We start from the raw sequence: 17,318 nt of genomic DNA, 5'->3' as shown, positions 1-17,318 counted from the left end.
GTTAGTTCTAAAGCTAAACTTTCAACCAACCTTGTGATTTATGTTTTTTCACCACCACCCCCACCATCATGATTAGTAATGCGTGTTAATTAAAAACCATCATGATTAGTATCACGTGTTTGGTCTAAACACCCATTCGTTTGGAACAACCGTATTATCAACCAAAATACATTACACAGACAATCCAACATTTCAAACATTTCAAAAGAATTTTATAAGGTTCTTCCAAAACCTTATTTAGTGTCACCATTAGGAGCGGATGCAACCAAACGAATTTTCAGGCTGCAGAAGAGCTCAAACTACAGATCTTAAACTAGATCATGCCGCACTTATTGCAAGAGTGCGGCACAAGCTTTGCATTGCCAGGGGCAAGGATCTGCATTTATAATGGACGTTACAAAACGTGGAGATACAGCATTCTATGATAGCAAATCTTGTGCGTGTACCAAACAGCCTTCTACAACTAATCATTGCAAACGTGAATTGCACCTCAAATAGCACAATAATCCCCCTTCATAATCAGTTTGTATGAAGCAGAGGAATTGGCATATTGCATTGATATCAAGGAACTACACTGGTAAACCAGAACTTCCAGTCCATACAAAGCATTCATTCGGTGCAGCTTCCAAACTTCAAAAGAATAAATTTGATGATTGAAGTCTTACAAAAGTTGCCGAATAAAAGTGAAAAATAAACCGAGTAAACCCAACAATTGAGAAATCATAAACAGTAAATGATTTATCCTCGATTGCAACTATTCAAATCCTGCTACCATTTCCACGCTTTGTTTAGAAAGGAAGATGCTATTCTAACAGATCATTTCCGCCATGAAGATAATTCTTATATGGGCATTATACATTGTCAAAGCCCCAGATCTTAGAATATGACAAGCCTTTCCCATCATCCAGCTGATCAAAAGAAGATTCAACATTTCACTGCACCTCTCAAAACTAAGCAGAGAAATATCATGACAACTCCAGCACCTAATCAGTTAGCATTTTCTCCTCATCTTGGTGTGAGTGTTCAGTCTCCATAGGTTCAGATTCCGCAGCTGGCTGTCCATTTGGAAAATTACTCTCAGAATCTTTGCCAGCCGCAGTCTTTTGTTCTGAGGCAGGGGATGCTGCTTTAGGAGGTGGGGGTCTTGATTTTGTCATGATAGGTTTACAAAACCTGAAACAAACAAAAAGCAACTTCATGATTTGGACTGGGACATTTCAGGAGCCATATACATGTGCATCATCATGTTTTCCTTAAATTCTGTGAAATTCTGAACCAGGTGAGAAGGCAGAAGTCTAGAGAGTGTGCATGTGTCACAAAAAGTATAGGTCATCTTTGACAACCCACAAACTATACAGAACAAACTTTGCAGGATTGCCACAGCCCATTGAATAGATACAGGAACACACAGACCTGTCCAACGTTTCAGCTTTTTTCCTCATTTCTGAACTGAGAAGCACAGGATTTGCTGATCTGGGAAGCCGATCTTGCTGTTGCTTTTTATCCCTCAGCCACTCTTCTGCTTTATTGCACTCATGAATGACCTGCATAGCAGGTATTAGTGTGCAAAATGTCATAATAAACAGGCAAAGAACTGCTCAAACTAAGTTTAAAGCAAGGAATACCTTCTCTTTCTCTGAACTGTCAATGTGGTCGAATTTGGGATCTTTTGATTTAGCAGCCTCCCGGAAACTGTTGATGCAGTGCATTAGCTGTTCAATACACAAGCCCCGAGCCTCTTCTTCCTTGAACCTCTCTTCAATAGGATCCCCCAGCTATATAGAATGCCATTAAACACATGAAGAGTCACCATCAGATATGCAAACACAATAGTCACAATGACTAGGTTATGTCATGATACATGCCCTGAATCTTTGAAGACACGGAACCTGAAGAGGATGAAGAGGTCAAAGGCATACCTTCTTCAATTCTCCCAGCTTGGCAATGTATACACCTTTTGTCTCATCTTCACCTTCTTCATATAGCCAATCTTCAGTTGCCTGAAGCTTTGCAGAGAGTTCCTCTCTCTCTGACTCTGTAGCATGATCTCTATACTTCTCATACATCTGCACGAGAGAAACATGTTAATGTTGATATAAAATATTTCATACTGCAGAACCATAGGATACTGATTATTACCTTTTTAAACCCACTCCTACACCTGATAAAGAGGGCCTTTGTCTCCAGTTTATGTTTCTTCAAATAGGGAATACAGATGAGCTTTTGCTCAGGCTCTGCAGAACAGGAGTTGGGCCACCTATGACCAAGGCTCACTATAATTCTCATGGCCAGGGTCATGGAAGCTCAATTGTCACTCAGGTATACAAACAGGCGACACTGAGGCCAATGCTTGGTAGGAAACGTCAAAAGTGGCTCTCTTTAGACCAAACTGCAGATCAAGATGAAGAACGTGGACTTACGTTTCTTCTGGAAAATATAGTGAAGACAAGCAAGAGGGAAGGTAGCAAATGTTGCCTCACAACAGTGGCTACACCAATGCAGAAACTGTGTCCTAATAAGAATGTATCAGATGCCAGTCTCTCTGCTCAAAGCCATTGGCATAGCTACTGCATTCACTGGAGTCTCGGTTAGCAAAATCTGTGATCTTGCCAGCCCATTGATATTTAGACAGCATCACACCACTTCAACAGTGTCACAATACGGAAGCACAAGATACGAGAGATCCCTTAATTCGCTACCCAGCCTCGATTAAGAAGATGCCGGAAGGAACCAAAAACAACAACACGTCTTTTCCTGCCAGCCGTCAATATCTAGTAAGTTATGCTAATTTAACTCACTTTCTTCCTAAGCTCCCTTGAACACCATACGGGCGCCCAAGGCCCCCCCCCGATGGTCATCTCTCGTGTTGTTTCCCCTAAAGTGTCGCGTTTATTAACGTAACATTTCCTTCCCCTTAAGAATCGGTTTCGTCCTCGAAAACGATACTTGGAAGGTCTAACTGTAAATTGGGAAACCTTTTTCTTTAAGTACTTACTCGCTCCCATGTTGAGCTTTCTTCTAAACAATCTTTCCATTTTACTGGACATTCTTGATAAATAGTATGCCTTGTTCATCTATTACAAACATACCCAATGGTTGAAGAGATTCATGAAGAAGAGCATGCCACCAACAAAGAGTTCTATGATCCCATGGATGGATTTCCTTTTAATCCAGGTGGTAATCATGATTCTCATGTTTCCTTATATACCATCTCACATGATGCATGGACCGATTACAAAGAGGAAAATATACTTAGACTCAAAGGTTTCATTAACGGCAAGGTTGCACATATTCTAGTGGATACGGGCAGCACTCATAGCTTCGTCAACACCAAATCTTTGAATGGGCTGAAGTTGCTACCCATTGATATGGATTCTTCCTTGCGGATACAAGTTGCCAATGGTGCATATAAGTCTAGTAAAGAAGTGTGTCCATGTACCTCAATTGAGTTATCGCCCTCTTGCACAATAAAAATTAAAATTCTTTCCGGTTCATGTGGAACAAATTGGTCACTAAATAGCTCCTCAATCTTATCATTTAAGAGTAGATTATCCATATCACCTAGCTTCTTTCTTAGCTCACTTACATGAAAAACCGGATGTGTTTTACTACCAGCAGGTAGTTTGAGCTTGTAAGCATCTTCCCCCACCCTCTTAAGTATTGTGAAAGGACCACAATACCTAGGTGAAAGCTTTGGACATCGGCCAATTTTCATGGTTTTAGCTTGTCCAAGCACTTTAAGATAGACCAATTCCCCTTTTTCAAAGGAGATTTCTCTTCAATGAGGATCTACATAAGCTCTAGCTCGGTCTTGAGATTTCTTAATATTTTCTTGAGCAAATTTTAACATACTATTCATATCTTCCAAAAAATCCTTTGCTTTTTGCTGCCTGAACCTTTTCCTTATGCAATCCTACTACATGAGGAGCCTTGGGCTGAAACCCATACATTAGCATAAATGGACTATATCCAGTGAAAGAGTGTTTGGCACTATTATATGCAAACTCTGCTATCGATAAATACTCTTCCCAATTAGTTTGCCTTTTACTTACATAAATACTCTTCCCAATCAGTTTGCCCATCAGTTTGCGGGTGCTCCGCCGTGCTCGTACTAAGTTTAGTATCCAACTTCCTTAATACAGCACGCCAACATTGACTATCAAATTTTCTATCCCGATCAGAAACTATATTTGCCAGAAGGCCATACAATCGGTATATGTTCTCTATGAACAATCTAGCCAATTCTGGTGTTTTAACATCAATTGAAGTTGGAATAAACCTAGCCATTTTGGTTAACCTATCCACAATCACCCGCACAGAGTCGTGGCACCTCTGTGTCATGGGTAACGTGACAATAAAGTCCATGGAGATACTCTCCCATTTTCCCGAAGGAATCTCTAATGGGTGGAAAAGTCCTCCCATTTTCAATCTTTCAGCTTTATTAACCTGGCACTTATTACATTTGACCACATAGTCAAGGACGTGCTTATTCATTCCAGGCCAATATAACTGCCTTTTAATAAGACTATAAGTCTTATTAACTCTTGGATGTCCCGCACTAGGGGTATCATGACACTCAAAGAGTATTGAGCGCCTTATTTTTTCATCTTTTGAGACACATACCCTATCCTTGTAGAGTAAATAACCATTATCAATGGTAAAATTCTTCCACTTGAATCCCATTTGAGCAACCCCTAATACTCCATTTCCTTGTTGAACATCCTTAGATGTTCCTTCCTTAGTGGAGGTTCTTCCATTTGGATCCCCATTTTCTATTGTCTCCCATATGTTGGAATATGCCAAATCAACCTGGCATTTTCCTTTTTAAGGATTCAAGTAAATCGGAAGTGAACTGAGTAAAACTCAATTCATTTATGATGGGCATTCTGTTGAGCGCATCAACTACTATATTGTACTTTCCTTTTCTATACCTTATCTCATAGTCGAACTCTTAGAGGAGTTCGGCCCATCTTCCTTTACGCCCTTGTAGATCCGGTTGGTTATTAAGCCACTTAATGCTTTCATGATCCGACAAGATCAAAACTTTGGCACCATACAGATAGTGCTGTCAAAAGATGACGAACCAGCGAGACAGTAGGGTTTGCGGGGAGGAACACGGAGTGAACTCGACAAACATGGAGAAGAGAAGAGAAGAGAAGAGAAAAGAAACTCTGATGAATGGAATGATGAAAATCTAAATCATGGAGTGAATGTGATACAAGGGAACAAGGGTGCCGTAGCACAAGGAAGATGATGAAGACAACCACGAATCACGAACCATAATGTCCTCCTGAAGGGGTATGAGGGTAGTGGAGAGGCTAGAGAGAAGAGGTGACGGACTGAATGAATCAACCCTGAGAAATGAATGAGAGAGTGGTCTATAAATAGGCACAGACAATCTAGGATGGCGCCCCTTTTTGGGTTTGCAAACCCTAAACGCAAACCCTAAACGCAAAACGCAGAAATGCAAAAACGCAAAAACGCAAACTGCGGATGAAGAGTGAAAGGTTTCTCAACAAGTGTCTCCGTTTCTTCATTGCATGTACTATTGCATACAGCTCCCTCTCATAAACGGAATAATTCCATTTTGCACGGTCTAATTTCTTACTTTCAAAAGCAATCGGTCGACCCTCTTGTAATAAGACCGCGCCTACTGCCCTATCACTGGCATCAACTTCAACCACGAATGGTTTATTGGGATCCACAATTAATAATATTGGAGCTGTAGCAAAAGCTACCTTAAGTTTTTCAAAAGTTTCATTTTGGTCTATTCCCCAATTAAAGCTCTTCCCTTTCCCTTTAAGTTGTTCTTTCATGGGAACAACTATCTTGGCATAATCTTGAATGAATCTACGATAAAATCCAAATAAACCTAGGAAGATCTGTAGCTCTTCCAGGTTCCTTGGAGATGGCCATTCAATAATTGCCCTTACTTTTTCTGGATCCATCTTGATTCTCTCTTTCGAGATAATATGCCCCAAATGTTTGACCTCTAGTGTGAAGAATTCACATTTCGTTTTCTTCGCATAAAGAGAATGGATTCTTAAAAATTGGAATACTAACCGTAAGTGTTCCAAATGTTCTTCTCTTGACTTACTAAAGATCAAGATATTCTCCAAAAAGACTACTACAAAGCATCCTAGATAGGGTCGTAACACATTATTCATCAGCTTCATAAATGTAGCTGGTGCATTTGTGAGGCCAAAAGACATCACCAAAAAATCATAATGCCCGCATCTAGTATGAAATGTCGTCTTAGGAACATCCTGGGCCTTAATTCTTACTTGGTGATAGCCTAATCTTAAGTCAATCTTTGTGAAGAATTTTGCCCCTTGCAATTGATCAAAAAGATATTCCATTCTCGGCATAGGAAATTTATTCTTCACCGTTATCTTATTAAGTGCTCTATAATCAACACAAAGTTGCATAGAACCATCTTTTTTCTTCACCAATAAATTTGGCAAAGCCCAAGGTGAATTGTTGGGTTGTATAAACCTCTTATCAAGGTAATCCTTGATTTGTCTTTCGACTTCTTGGTGTTGAGTTTCACTTAGCCTATAAGGTCGTTTAGAAACGAGACATGTATTTCTATCTATATCAATTGGGTGATTTACATCACCCCTATCTGGTGAAAGGCTAGTAGGTAAATCAGATGGAAACACATCTTTAAATTCATCCAAGAGTCCACTTAATTCATTATTTACATTCAACTCACAAGCATAAGAAAATTGCTGCTTTATATTACAAGAATTAAAAGTGTCCTGTACAGGAAGAGACCATAACATGTATACCTCACAAGCTTCGTTCTTCATCAACTTCTGTACTTCAAGGAAACACATCAAAGGATTATTAGATACTTCATGTTCACCTTGAGTCACAAAAGTCTTACCGTCCCTTTCAAATTCCAGTGTATTGTGATGATAACTACGCTTTAAGGATGGTTCTAATCCCCATAGCCACTCCCTCCCTAAAGCAATATCGGCCCTTTCCATATTCATAATTTGGAAATCAAGTTTATCTTTATATCCTTGAATCTCGATTTCCAAATTGAATACCATTGTATCCCATATTTTATTATCCTAACCTTGCATCATACGAACAACATATTGATGCTCACTCTTTTGTTGGGAAAGATTCAACTTTTTGACAAGTGCATAACTTATGAAATTGTGGGTGGCAGAGTGATCAATCATGACTCTAACCCTCTTCCCACCTATCGATCCATGCACTCTAACTAAATCATGTGGCCCGAAGGTAGGTTGCCACATAGAAGTTGACATACAACACCTATGTTGTATATCCTTGTGCAAGACCTCTAAAGATTTATACTTTTCATGCCCCTTTAATTCCAAGGTCTGCACTACATGGATTTGTTTCTCTTTTCCCTTGCCCTTGTCCTTATCATTTCCTTTATCTTCACTCTTTTTCCTTTGAGGGCAATTCCAAGCAGTATGGTTAGAAGATAAGCAATTGAAACACGGCATTTCTTTTTTGGCCTTATCAAAGTCATCTTGACTTAGCTTCGGCTGTACATATTGTTTCTTTTCAAAGGGTTGTTTTTTACCCTTAACGAATGGCGTTTTTCTTTTGGATTTGCCTACAAATTTTAAGGCCTCAAATTCCTTAGTCTTGGGTTCCATGTCGGTGAGACTAGTGAGTGCATCTAGACGTATATTATCTTCATTGATTAATGCAAATTTAATTGCCTCTTCAAGGGTCTTAGGTGAACTCCTTTTCACTTCCTTTTTACAGGCCTTATCTAGTCCCCTTATAAATCCTCTTGTCTTTTGAAATTCATCTATTCCTTCCAATTTGAGGATTATCTCACAATACTCCTCGAGATATGTTAGCAAAGGTTTTCCCTTTTGTCTGACAAAATCCCAATCTTCCCAATTTCTTTCCATTTCATTTTCAGGAAGGAATTTTTTCAAAAAGACCGACTCAAATTGAGCCCAAGTTTCAAGTATTTTATTTGCCTCCTTTAAAGTTCTCCACCATTTATATGCCTTTGGCCCCAAGGTTAAATTGGCCTCCAGCGCTTGAAGATGTGGTGGAGTATTCTTTAATTTGTGCAAATCCTCCCATTTTTGGAGGAAGTTAAAGATAGTGTCTTTGTTTCTGTCTTTTTTCTCCCCATGAAACTGAGGGGGTTTCATATCTTTTAACACTGGATTATCCCTCAACTTTTGCTGGGGTTTCCTTGGGTCTTGCATAGTCACATCTACATCTTTCGATGAAGATGGAATATCTAAGGTCTTTACCTTACCTTTATCCCTTTCTAGTAATAAGGCTAATTGGAATTTAATTTCGGTGAGTGCTAGAGTTAGCAACTCCATTTGAACCCCCTATGCTTGTACACGAGCAGTTAAATCATCAAATTGCTCTCGTGCAGCAAAAAATTTCTTGCATTTCAATTTCATGGGGATCCACCATAGGGTGGTCCCCGGAACTAGAGCCTTCCGTTGCCCTCTCTCTCTCTCTCTCTTTCCCCTCCATCTATACACTGGAATTGGAAAGAAATTATAAGAAATTTAGAGATAAAGGTGGAACACTTCCCTGTATTTTTTCCGCCAGATTTTGTTTACAGCACACTGGAATTTCGCCTTCTTCCTAATTGCAAAATCACAAACGTCTGTGTGGATCAGTTGTTCCCAACCGGGTAGACGTTATACTCCCGCAATGTGGGGTCTCTATCGCAATGAGAATATCCCCCTTTTCGCCATGTCGGACAAATAACACTTTCGGGTCTGCAAGTTTCGGGAGAATTTACAAGTGGCAAATATCACCAGCCACGTGTACTAAGATGCCGGCCAAGCTCGCATATGGCCCTTAGTATTATGATATCGAACGGCTGGGTGGATGTCAATGGCTGAGTGGACGTCGACGGCCGGGTAAATGTCGACGGCTGAAGGGTGAACCGCACAAAGTGGACGTCAACAGCTGAATGAATGTCGACGGCTAAAGGGTAAACCGCGCAAGTACTTGGATGCAGCCCTTAATAGCGGTCGGGCTGGAGCACGGCCTTTAGTAATGACGCCCTCTAGGAATCGTTGGTAGATCTCGACAGCTCTAATACTAGTGTCACAATACGGAAGCACAAGATACGAGAGATCCATTAATTTGCCACCCGGCCTTGCTTAAGAAGATGCCGGAAGGAACCAAAAACAATAACACGTGTCTTTTCCTGCCAGCCGTCAATATCTAGTAAGTTATGCTAATTTATCTCACTTCTTCCTAAGCTCCCCTGAACACCGTATGGGCGCCCAAGGCCCCCCAAGACGATCATCTCTCGTGTCATTTCCCCTAAAGTATCGCGTTTATTAACGTAACAAACAAGAAGCTGTATTGTACTACTTTATGGGCAACTTGGTGAATCCAGTGATGAAACACGCAATGTAGATGCATTTCACTGAACTGCCATTTATTTCATCACGTTCAGATTAGCAATACCAGGATAATACTAATAGGAGGCAAAACCAAGGGAGACAGATACTTTGCATGTGCTATGCCTTGCCCATCACAATCTACCGTTGGCCAAGGTCCTAATTTATTACCCAGTTTAGGTGACCTTTAAAGCCTTGGCATTGGCAGTTCAACCTCACATCAAATACTTAACGGAAGACTCAATGTCAAGGTATGCTTTGGAATATGTAAGGACCTCTCCCTCCTAGGACAAAGTTGACTTTGGATTCAAGTGGTAGTATTGGCAATTGAGTTAGTTCTCATTTTTTTCAATGCTCAAGAGGATGAATCAGTTGTATTTGTCACAAAAACATGATTTAATCTTTGAAATTCTCTTTGGCAGGCCCAATACTTTGTATGAGTCGTGCCAGACAGGTAGATCCACTAGTACCAAACGTGCTTAAGCTTACATACATTAATTAACAGAAAATCAATTAAAGTGTAAGTTTGTGCACAAAATTGATTAATTTAATCTAATCAACATTTACAAAACAAGATTAATCAATGTGTAAGTTTGAGCACATATTATTTAATTTGATCTCAATGTGTCTTAATGAAACCCTAGGTTGTAAACTCTAATATCAAATGTAATTATTCTTGTAAAAATCTAATAAAATACAAGCAAATGTTGGAGAACAAACAAAAGGAGTAAAATGAGGCTTTCCCTCCATCAGGAATACTACGGAGCAACAGAAGCCAGAAGGTGAAGCTGGAAAACAATGAAAATAAGCAAAATGCAACTTTCCATTAGATGCATGTGGAACAATAGAAGCAAAAAGTTGAAGCTGTTGTACACACACCAAATTGAACGAATAAATGAAAATGACCTCCAATATAATGAACTTGGGCATAGTAACATGGAACGGGGGATAGAAACAGGGACGGAGGAGGAGTTGGGGACGTGGACAGCTAAAAGCAAGAAACGGGGATGGGAGGTGAAACAAGGGAGATGTAGCCAACCTTCCTTCCGTGGATGGGTGGTAAATCCCTGATTACAACTTAATTACAAAAGAAAATAATTAATGCAAATCTAAAAAAATAAATTTACCTACTGATCTTGGACACCCCAAAATTGACACCCCTTTCGGTATTTCTTTAGCTTTATTGAAGAAGAAGTTGATTTACAATGGGATCCTCCCGATCCCCTTTGCAATCCAAACTCCCCTTGCTACCCAAAGTGACCCAGCAAGCCTTCAATCTGTTTTGCCCCTTGATTCAAGCACTTAATTGACCTTCACCCACTTCATAGACAATGGAAATGCCCCAAATTCAATGGCTGGCTAGTTCACCACCTGAATTTAGCTAAAATTCAGCTTCAGCCTTGTGGAATCCAGGTCTCAGAGCTTCCAATTCCTGGCACGCTTCTCAAGGCTACTGCTAAACCCCAATTTCTGCTGTGAATTAGGATTTACAGCAGAGAAATTTGCAATTTTTCAACCTCCAAGGTTTTCTGCTGTAAATTAGAATTTATAGTAGAGAAATTTGCAATTTTTCAACCTCCAAGGGTCCAAATGCTGAGATCTTCCGAGCAAGTCTGTGAAATGACTGGGAGATAAGAGAGAAAGTTGTAGAGAGAAAAAATTCAAAGTTTTGTCACGAAGAATAACTGAAAATCAGTCAAATGCAGTTGCTGCCCTCCCACAATGGCTTGTAGATGCAAAAAACTGAAGAAAATCAATCATTTACTCTTGTTTCCCTATCTCAACAGCTTGTAGATGCTATCACCTACTTTTAATTAGTCTTCTTCTGCCCTTGGCTATCTTAGAAGGTCCTCCAATGGCTGCAAATCAGACCAGCAATATCTCCTCCCTCTCTCTTGCAAGCTCAATACACTAAAAGTGCCTCTCCAACCTCTAAAGACGTTTTTCAGTCTTGCATCGGCATTTTCGACAAGTGGCAACCTTCCCAAATGGTTTTTTCAACATTAACCATAATTAAATATTAATTTCAGTCTTTCAATAGTGAAAATTAATCTAATAATTATGTCGATGCCCTAAAAAATAATTTGACTAGTCAACAATTAAATTGGCTAGGCAACTTCTATTCCGAAGTGTCTCTGCATCATCTTTGACCGTCAGATTAGTGTCAGGTACCACCAACTGACACTTATGGCCAAATGAATGACCTAGGCCAACAACTAACACCAAATACCACCAAGTACCTGTGTGGCATAACTTACAACAACTTTTACCTTTCACATCCCGTGAATTCTTTGGGTCCCGATCTCATAAATTTACTTTAACCCCAGTTGCACCTCACATGTGTAACATTTACTTAATCATGTGATTAAAAATTAATCCACATGTTAAATGAGATTTCAAAAATACATGTCCTCATGACAGGAGGGGCGGAGCGGGGTGGCATGCATAAATAGCATTTTAAAACATATGCATGTTATGTGGTGGATGGATGTGTGGGTGAATGTACACTACCAAAGAACATATGCATGTGCATGCATACAAACATGTATTTTTCATTGTAGAAAAACTACATGTGTAATGTGGGCTGATTCGATATGGCTTCATAGAAGAGTATACTGATTTCGAATATGTATGTGTTACAAAAGGGGAAGTCCTTGAAAGAAGTTTGAAAAACTCCCCCACAAAAAAAACCACCACCTAAAAGAGCCCCCTCCCAAAAAAAAAGTTCCCCTAGCAAGGGACACGATAAGAGAATGGCCAAGAGAGGGGGATAGCTGTTGGGGACCGGATAGGGGATGTCCCCCATCCCATCTCGGCTCATCCATCTGGGACAGCATTCCCATATTCCGGGGGCCCAGGACGGCTGTTCTGTGGTACTGTGAACATGGGAAACAAAATCCATATACCAAGGCACAAGAGTGAGTACAAAGGTGTGGGCTGTGGGCAGCCAGCATACTTGCTCCCAATATCCTTCTCTAGCAAGATCAATGTGCAAGTATCAAATAATTAATGACAAAGAGGAGAAGTGGCCTTTAAATAGGAAAAAATTAAGCACGATAATGATCAGGTAAGCCAACAATTAATGAGGCCACAAATGCAAGTCAGCCCTCCTGAAATATACAGCCCTCACAAAAATGCAATGCACTCGAATAGAATCCCTGTACAGCCATGATATGCACAATGCGAAAATAGGCAAGTCGTGGCTGCCAAGGGCAAATCATCACCTGCAACTACTGATTGTGGATCGAAGCTCTGCTGCTCATGATGATTCTGGTCAAGGCAGAGTTGTCCTGGGCCAATCATGGTAGTTCTAAGGTTGGGCAGAGCTGTCCAGTGTTGGCCCTTGGGTGATGCAGTCTAGGACTAAACAAAAACTTTCTGGAGCTGGCAAGGCATCCCTGACTAGGCAATGCCATTTTGAGACCTTATGAGTGGTTTTAGAGCAGTTCTGTGCTGTTTTCTTGTGATTCAAGACTTTCTGGAGAGATCTGACAATAAATTTTGTCAAATAGGATTCTCTAGCCAGATGTATTACTAGGCAAGACAAATCTTCTGGTATCTTCAAGGAATCATAGTTATTTTGCTCAGATCTTGTGTTCTTGGTCTGAATTGATGAGAGTAGCTAGAGACAGGTACTTGAACACCACAGATCCTGAGCAATTGTATTGGACTAGCCTACTAAGGGATGAATTCAAAAAGCCACAAGTCAGCTTTCAGAGCAAAAACAATTATGTTGACACCAAAGTAAGAGACAGGACGTGCGGAGGTCAATTGACCTGTGCCAGTCAACTCAATCTACTAAACAGCTGGCGTGGCTTACAAACTCGACCCGACTTAACTTCGTCTCCTGCAAAAACGAAAGTTGCGGTGGTGAACAGCATTCAATTGACTAGTGCAAGTGCTGCTGACATGTTTCTCAACCATTGGTAGTGCACTCCTTCCAAGCTCACAAATGTATCTTCTCTCTCCTCCTCCAGCGCATTCAGCCACCTTAAATAGCCAGGTCTTCTAACTGTGTAACTTGCAGGTGACCTTGCACTAGAAACTTGATGGTCCTGCCACTGCAAGTTTATATACTTGCACGTGGCGGGGCTCTAATAATAAAGATATATACCACAAGGGGTGCCGTGCTTTGGGGCCAATTTGTTCTGTCTGTCCAAAAGTGAAGAAGCATTCATGGTCCCCCGTCTGATTTGATTTTATGTTGCTGTTTTTTTCTTGTTTGAGAATCAAGTATAAAGTTCATCACCAATTGGTTCACCAAAGACCAGTTTCATGTATTAGACTCTATTTGATGTACCTTATAGTTCTATACAGGGCTTATCTCAACTCTTTTTCCTAAGGTGTTAGTTTCTTTGCTTTGAAGCAAAGATATAGTGCAGCAGTTTGGCCATTTAACAAAAATCATATCCACTTGAATGCAGGGGCAAGCAGGGGAGCAACAATGGTAGGAAAGCTAATGGAGCAAAGGAGAGAGAAACTAGAATAGATAAGGTTGTTACGAATGCTTGACTATGGGAACGAACACTCCACACAAAGGACCCAATGATGTTTCTGGCTTTGATAAGCATTTAATGACCACTGTTCACTCATCATATTGGCCCCTTGCACAAGAGTTGTCAATCCTTTAGAGGCCGGACAAGAGGAGTTTTCTTTTGCAGCCTGGTTATGCTGAGAGTTGTGAGATCAAGCAAATAGAACATACGGTAGATTCCCCAAACATAGACTGTCCACGGATCAATTACAAGGGGATAACAATAAAGCCATTGAGTCATACAATAGATTTTGGTGAAGAATTGAAAGGTCAGTCAATATAATTGCAAGGATGGCATCAAGCGGGTTGAGTATCATGGTGGGTCTAAGCATGAAGATAAAAGGCTACTGCTTATGCTTCTGTATACAAATGTTGGATGATCTCAATTAGTAGTATGGATCTCTTTAATCTTATCAATTTGAACCGTCGCCAAGATGGATTGTTGTAAAGCTCATGTTTTTAGACTGCCTTTGTTTTGGACTCTTTGTAGTGTAAGTTGTAACAGTAGCAACAAACATTCACACTACACAAATAATCAAATGGTGACCATACCTTGTTTCGCATGTCATAAACATAGGACTCCACTGCATTCTTCCGGTCTTTGGTTTCCTCCATAACTCGATCCTGCAGAGCCATCTCATATTCCTTTTCAATCGCTTTTTCCAAGTCACTTTTATGAATCCCTCCAACAACCGACTCAGAAACACTGATATCTTTTCTCTTGCTCTTTTTCTTCTTTGCTGCATCCTTCTGCATACATGGAATATACAATCAGATTAAAAGAGCTATGATACCCAAATGAAATGAAATGAAATGTACACAGTGGTCCTGGTAACTTTCAATAGCATGTGAAGGCTTTTACTTCAAAAGTCCAAACCACAAGGAATTTCCAAGCATTAGCTTGAATTAGCAAACATTTGAAACATCTATTTTGTCCAGGGATGAATGCACAGAAACGACCTCAAACCAACAAGCATAACAGGTGTCATCAAGCAGATATCACAAGCCCTGAGCACCACATAAAGTGCACACAATAATCCAACCTGATATGAAAGTAAGTTTGTGGAGATCACTTTGTTTCACTGATAATGCTTAATTCAAGACTTTAACAATTGACCAGCAAATATATCCAAACCTTGGGAGGTTCCACTTCTATCTGTGTAGGCTTTGCTGAATTTCCATTCTCAGCTCCTCCTGCTGCTGTCTCTGGAACATTGCTTTCAGTGCTATGATTTGCACTTGCAGAAGCACCAGTTTCATCTCCCAAATCTTTGTCTGTATCCATAGCAGAAGTGCCGTCTTTGGACTTCGCCGTGGGCACTTCAACCTCCTCCTCTTCAATCATCTAGAATGAGAGCACATTAAACATTGGTTAAGCCAAAGCACTGATATACTTGGATGTCAGAAAAATTAAACATCTACTCTCAATGCACTTTCCTATTTTTGCAACTTACAGCTGCTGACTCCACCGAAACTATTCCATGTAAGTTCAGTCGGATTTTAACTTTAATCTTAGCCTTTTCTGCTTTCGTTGGCTGAAAAGGGCCAATCTGCCATGTTCAACCAAAAAGAAAAGAATGAGGGAGTTTCCAGGAAGACCACCGAAGATGTGAAGAGAATAAAATTGCACTCACATACTGCCATCCTCCTCTACATATGTTGTAGCTTTTTAGTGTGGAACATTCCAGGAGTACATAGTACCACAATATCTCATTGTCTGACTTAAAAGTATTTTAAAAATTCACCTCACAACAGATATAATCATATACATTTCTTCTTTGCCAGATAACAAATTAATTAGTTTGGACCTAATTTGCATACTAACATGACTTCCAGAGACTAACCAGTTTGAAAATTTATCAGCATGCCCCGTTTTCCACTAAAGGGCAAGCAGGCAAAACAGCAACACATCATGCCCTAATTAGTAGATGATGGTTCAACCTAGGGTTCAGCATCTCCATGACAAAAAGGAGGACCATGATGTCAAAAACCAAGATAACCTTGGAATCGTAAGAAAAATCCAAAATAGATGGATCCCTGCTAGAGAATAGGCAAAGAAAAACAGGGAACTTTCACCCCAAGTTATCACTGACCCAAAATACTGAGAGATGAAGGATACCTACCAAAATCAGTATCTAAGAGGTTCTTACAAAAGCCTGTAAACCTCTCGGGCATTCCACTTTGCACTAGAACTCAAGACACAGTCGAGTTATCAGGTACTCAGATCTTGCACAAATCTCAAAGCAACACCTATGCCACGCAGCTTACTCCAATCCCACGTTCATGCATTGTCCATGATACAGCAATGGCCATCCACAAACAAAGTTCATGCATTGTCTGGGATCGAGACAAAGCAAAGACCAAGCATGTATTCTTAGATTGGGCATAGCGTGAACGTAGAAGGCACTTGTAAGTCTCCTTCGATATCTTGATTGACTGATGATGTATTAAAGATGAGGCACCAAATACCCACTCAGGTCAGGTCCACTCACTGAATATCACATCCACAGGTCCAATCCTGAATGAAGGCTGAAGCAAAGACCACTAAACCTTTGGAGATCATTCACATAGCTCATCCAATCACCTACATCTTTCCAAATCTGATTTATGGTTCAAGAGCAATCTTTGGACCCATGATTTCATTCATTCAAGTCAAATCAGTGAATTTCATGTATTCAAGACTAGGCAATCAGGTTCACACATAACATGCACACATCCAATCACTCAGCATAGATCTGTAGGCCTTGGAAATCAATCACATAGCTTATGCAATGAACTGCATCTTGTTGGTATGTCTTGCATTCATGCTGTTCATCTCCTGATCGTGAGCTCCACAAGAGTCTAATGGGACAAAGGAGCTCTAGCAGCTTTTCATGCATGTGCATTTTAGTTTCCAGCTTGCTGGGTGAGTTCGTAGCTGTGTTCACTTGAGCTGCATGGCAGCCTGACAGCAGTATATATACAGGTCCCTGGTCCACCAGCTATTTTTGCATCAGCAGCAGGTCTGACTGCATTTTCAGGTAGTTTTGGGTGTGCTCCACTATAAATAGGTGTCACTTACAGCCAGCCCTCTCATCCAGTATCAGTTGCCTCCACTCTCCTGTTCACAGTCTAATATTCCAGCTTCTCTCTTGCCCATTCCAGCGCCCTCACTGACGCATACCAGTAACATGCAGGGGCTGATCAGTGCAGCCTTGTATTCAGCTTTGTTTTTCAAAGCAGTGCAGTTCCATTCTGTTCATTCTCTGCATTTATGTCAGCTATCTTGAGAAGCCACTCCATTGCATGACTCTTGAGAAGCAGTTGGGGGTCCCTAAATTCTAAAGGGTTTCTAAATTTTAGGGGGCTCATATTGGCCATAATATCCTAACCCTTAAAAAAATTTAGAGAATGGGTTAAAG

The 17,318-nt window shown here is 40.4% G+C and overlaps 1 protein-coding gene across 1 annotated transcript in view; it reads right to left on the bottom strand.

Moving 5' to 3' along the window:
- Window positions 1-620: 620 nt before the first annotated feature.
- LOC148019317 (heat shock 70 kDa protein 14-like) overlaps window positions 621-17,318 on the bottom strand; it is a 37,349-nt gene continuing 20,651 nt past the window's right edge. Inside the window, exons 3-9 of the mRNA XM_087660920.1 lie at window positions 15,372-15,467; window positions 15,053-15,262; window positions 14,470-14,667; window positions 1,920-2,066; window positions 1,626-1,775; window positions 1,414-1,544; window positions 621-1,173 (exon numbers count right to left, since the gene is read on the bottom strand). Of these exons, the coding sequence (XP_087517046.1) occupies window positions 984-1,173; window positions 1,414-1,544; window positions 1,626-1,775; window positions 1,920-2,066; window positions 14,470-14,667; window positions 15,053-15,262; window positions 15,372-15,467 (1,122 nt within the window). The 3' untranslated portion in view covers window positions 621-983. The remainder of the gene's footprint in view (window positions 1,174-1,413; window positions 1,545-1,625; window positions 1,776-1,919; window positions 2,067-14,469; window positions 14,668-15,052; window positions 15,263-15,371; window positions 15,468-17,318) is intronic.

The sequence above is a fragment of the Lygodium microphyllum genome, chromosome 20, assembly GCF_053477565.2.
Source record: "Lygodium microphyllum isolate KBCC chromosome 20, Lygodium_microphyllum_v1.1.10, whole genome shotgun sequence".
NCBI classification, from domain to species: domain Eukaryota; kingdom Viridiplantae; phylum Streptophyta; class Polypodiopsida; order Schizaeales; family Lygodiaceae; genus Lygodium; species Lygodium microphyllum.
Note: the sequence above shows the minus strand (reverse complement) of the source record. Positions and strands in the feature narration are given on the sequence as shown.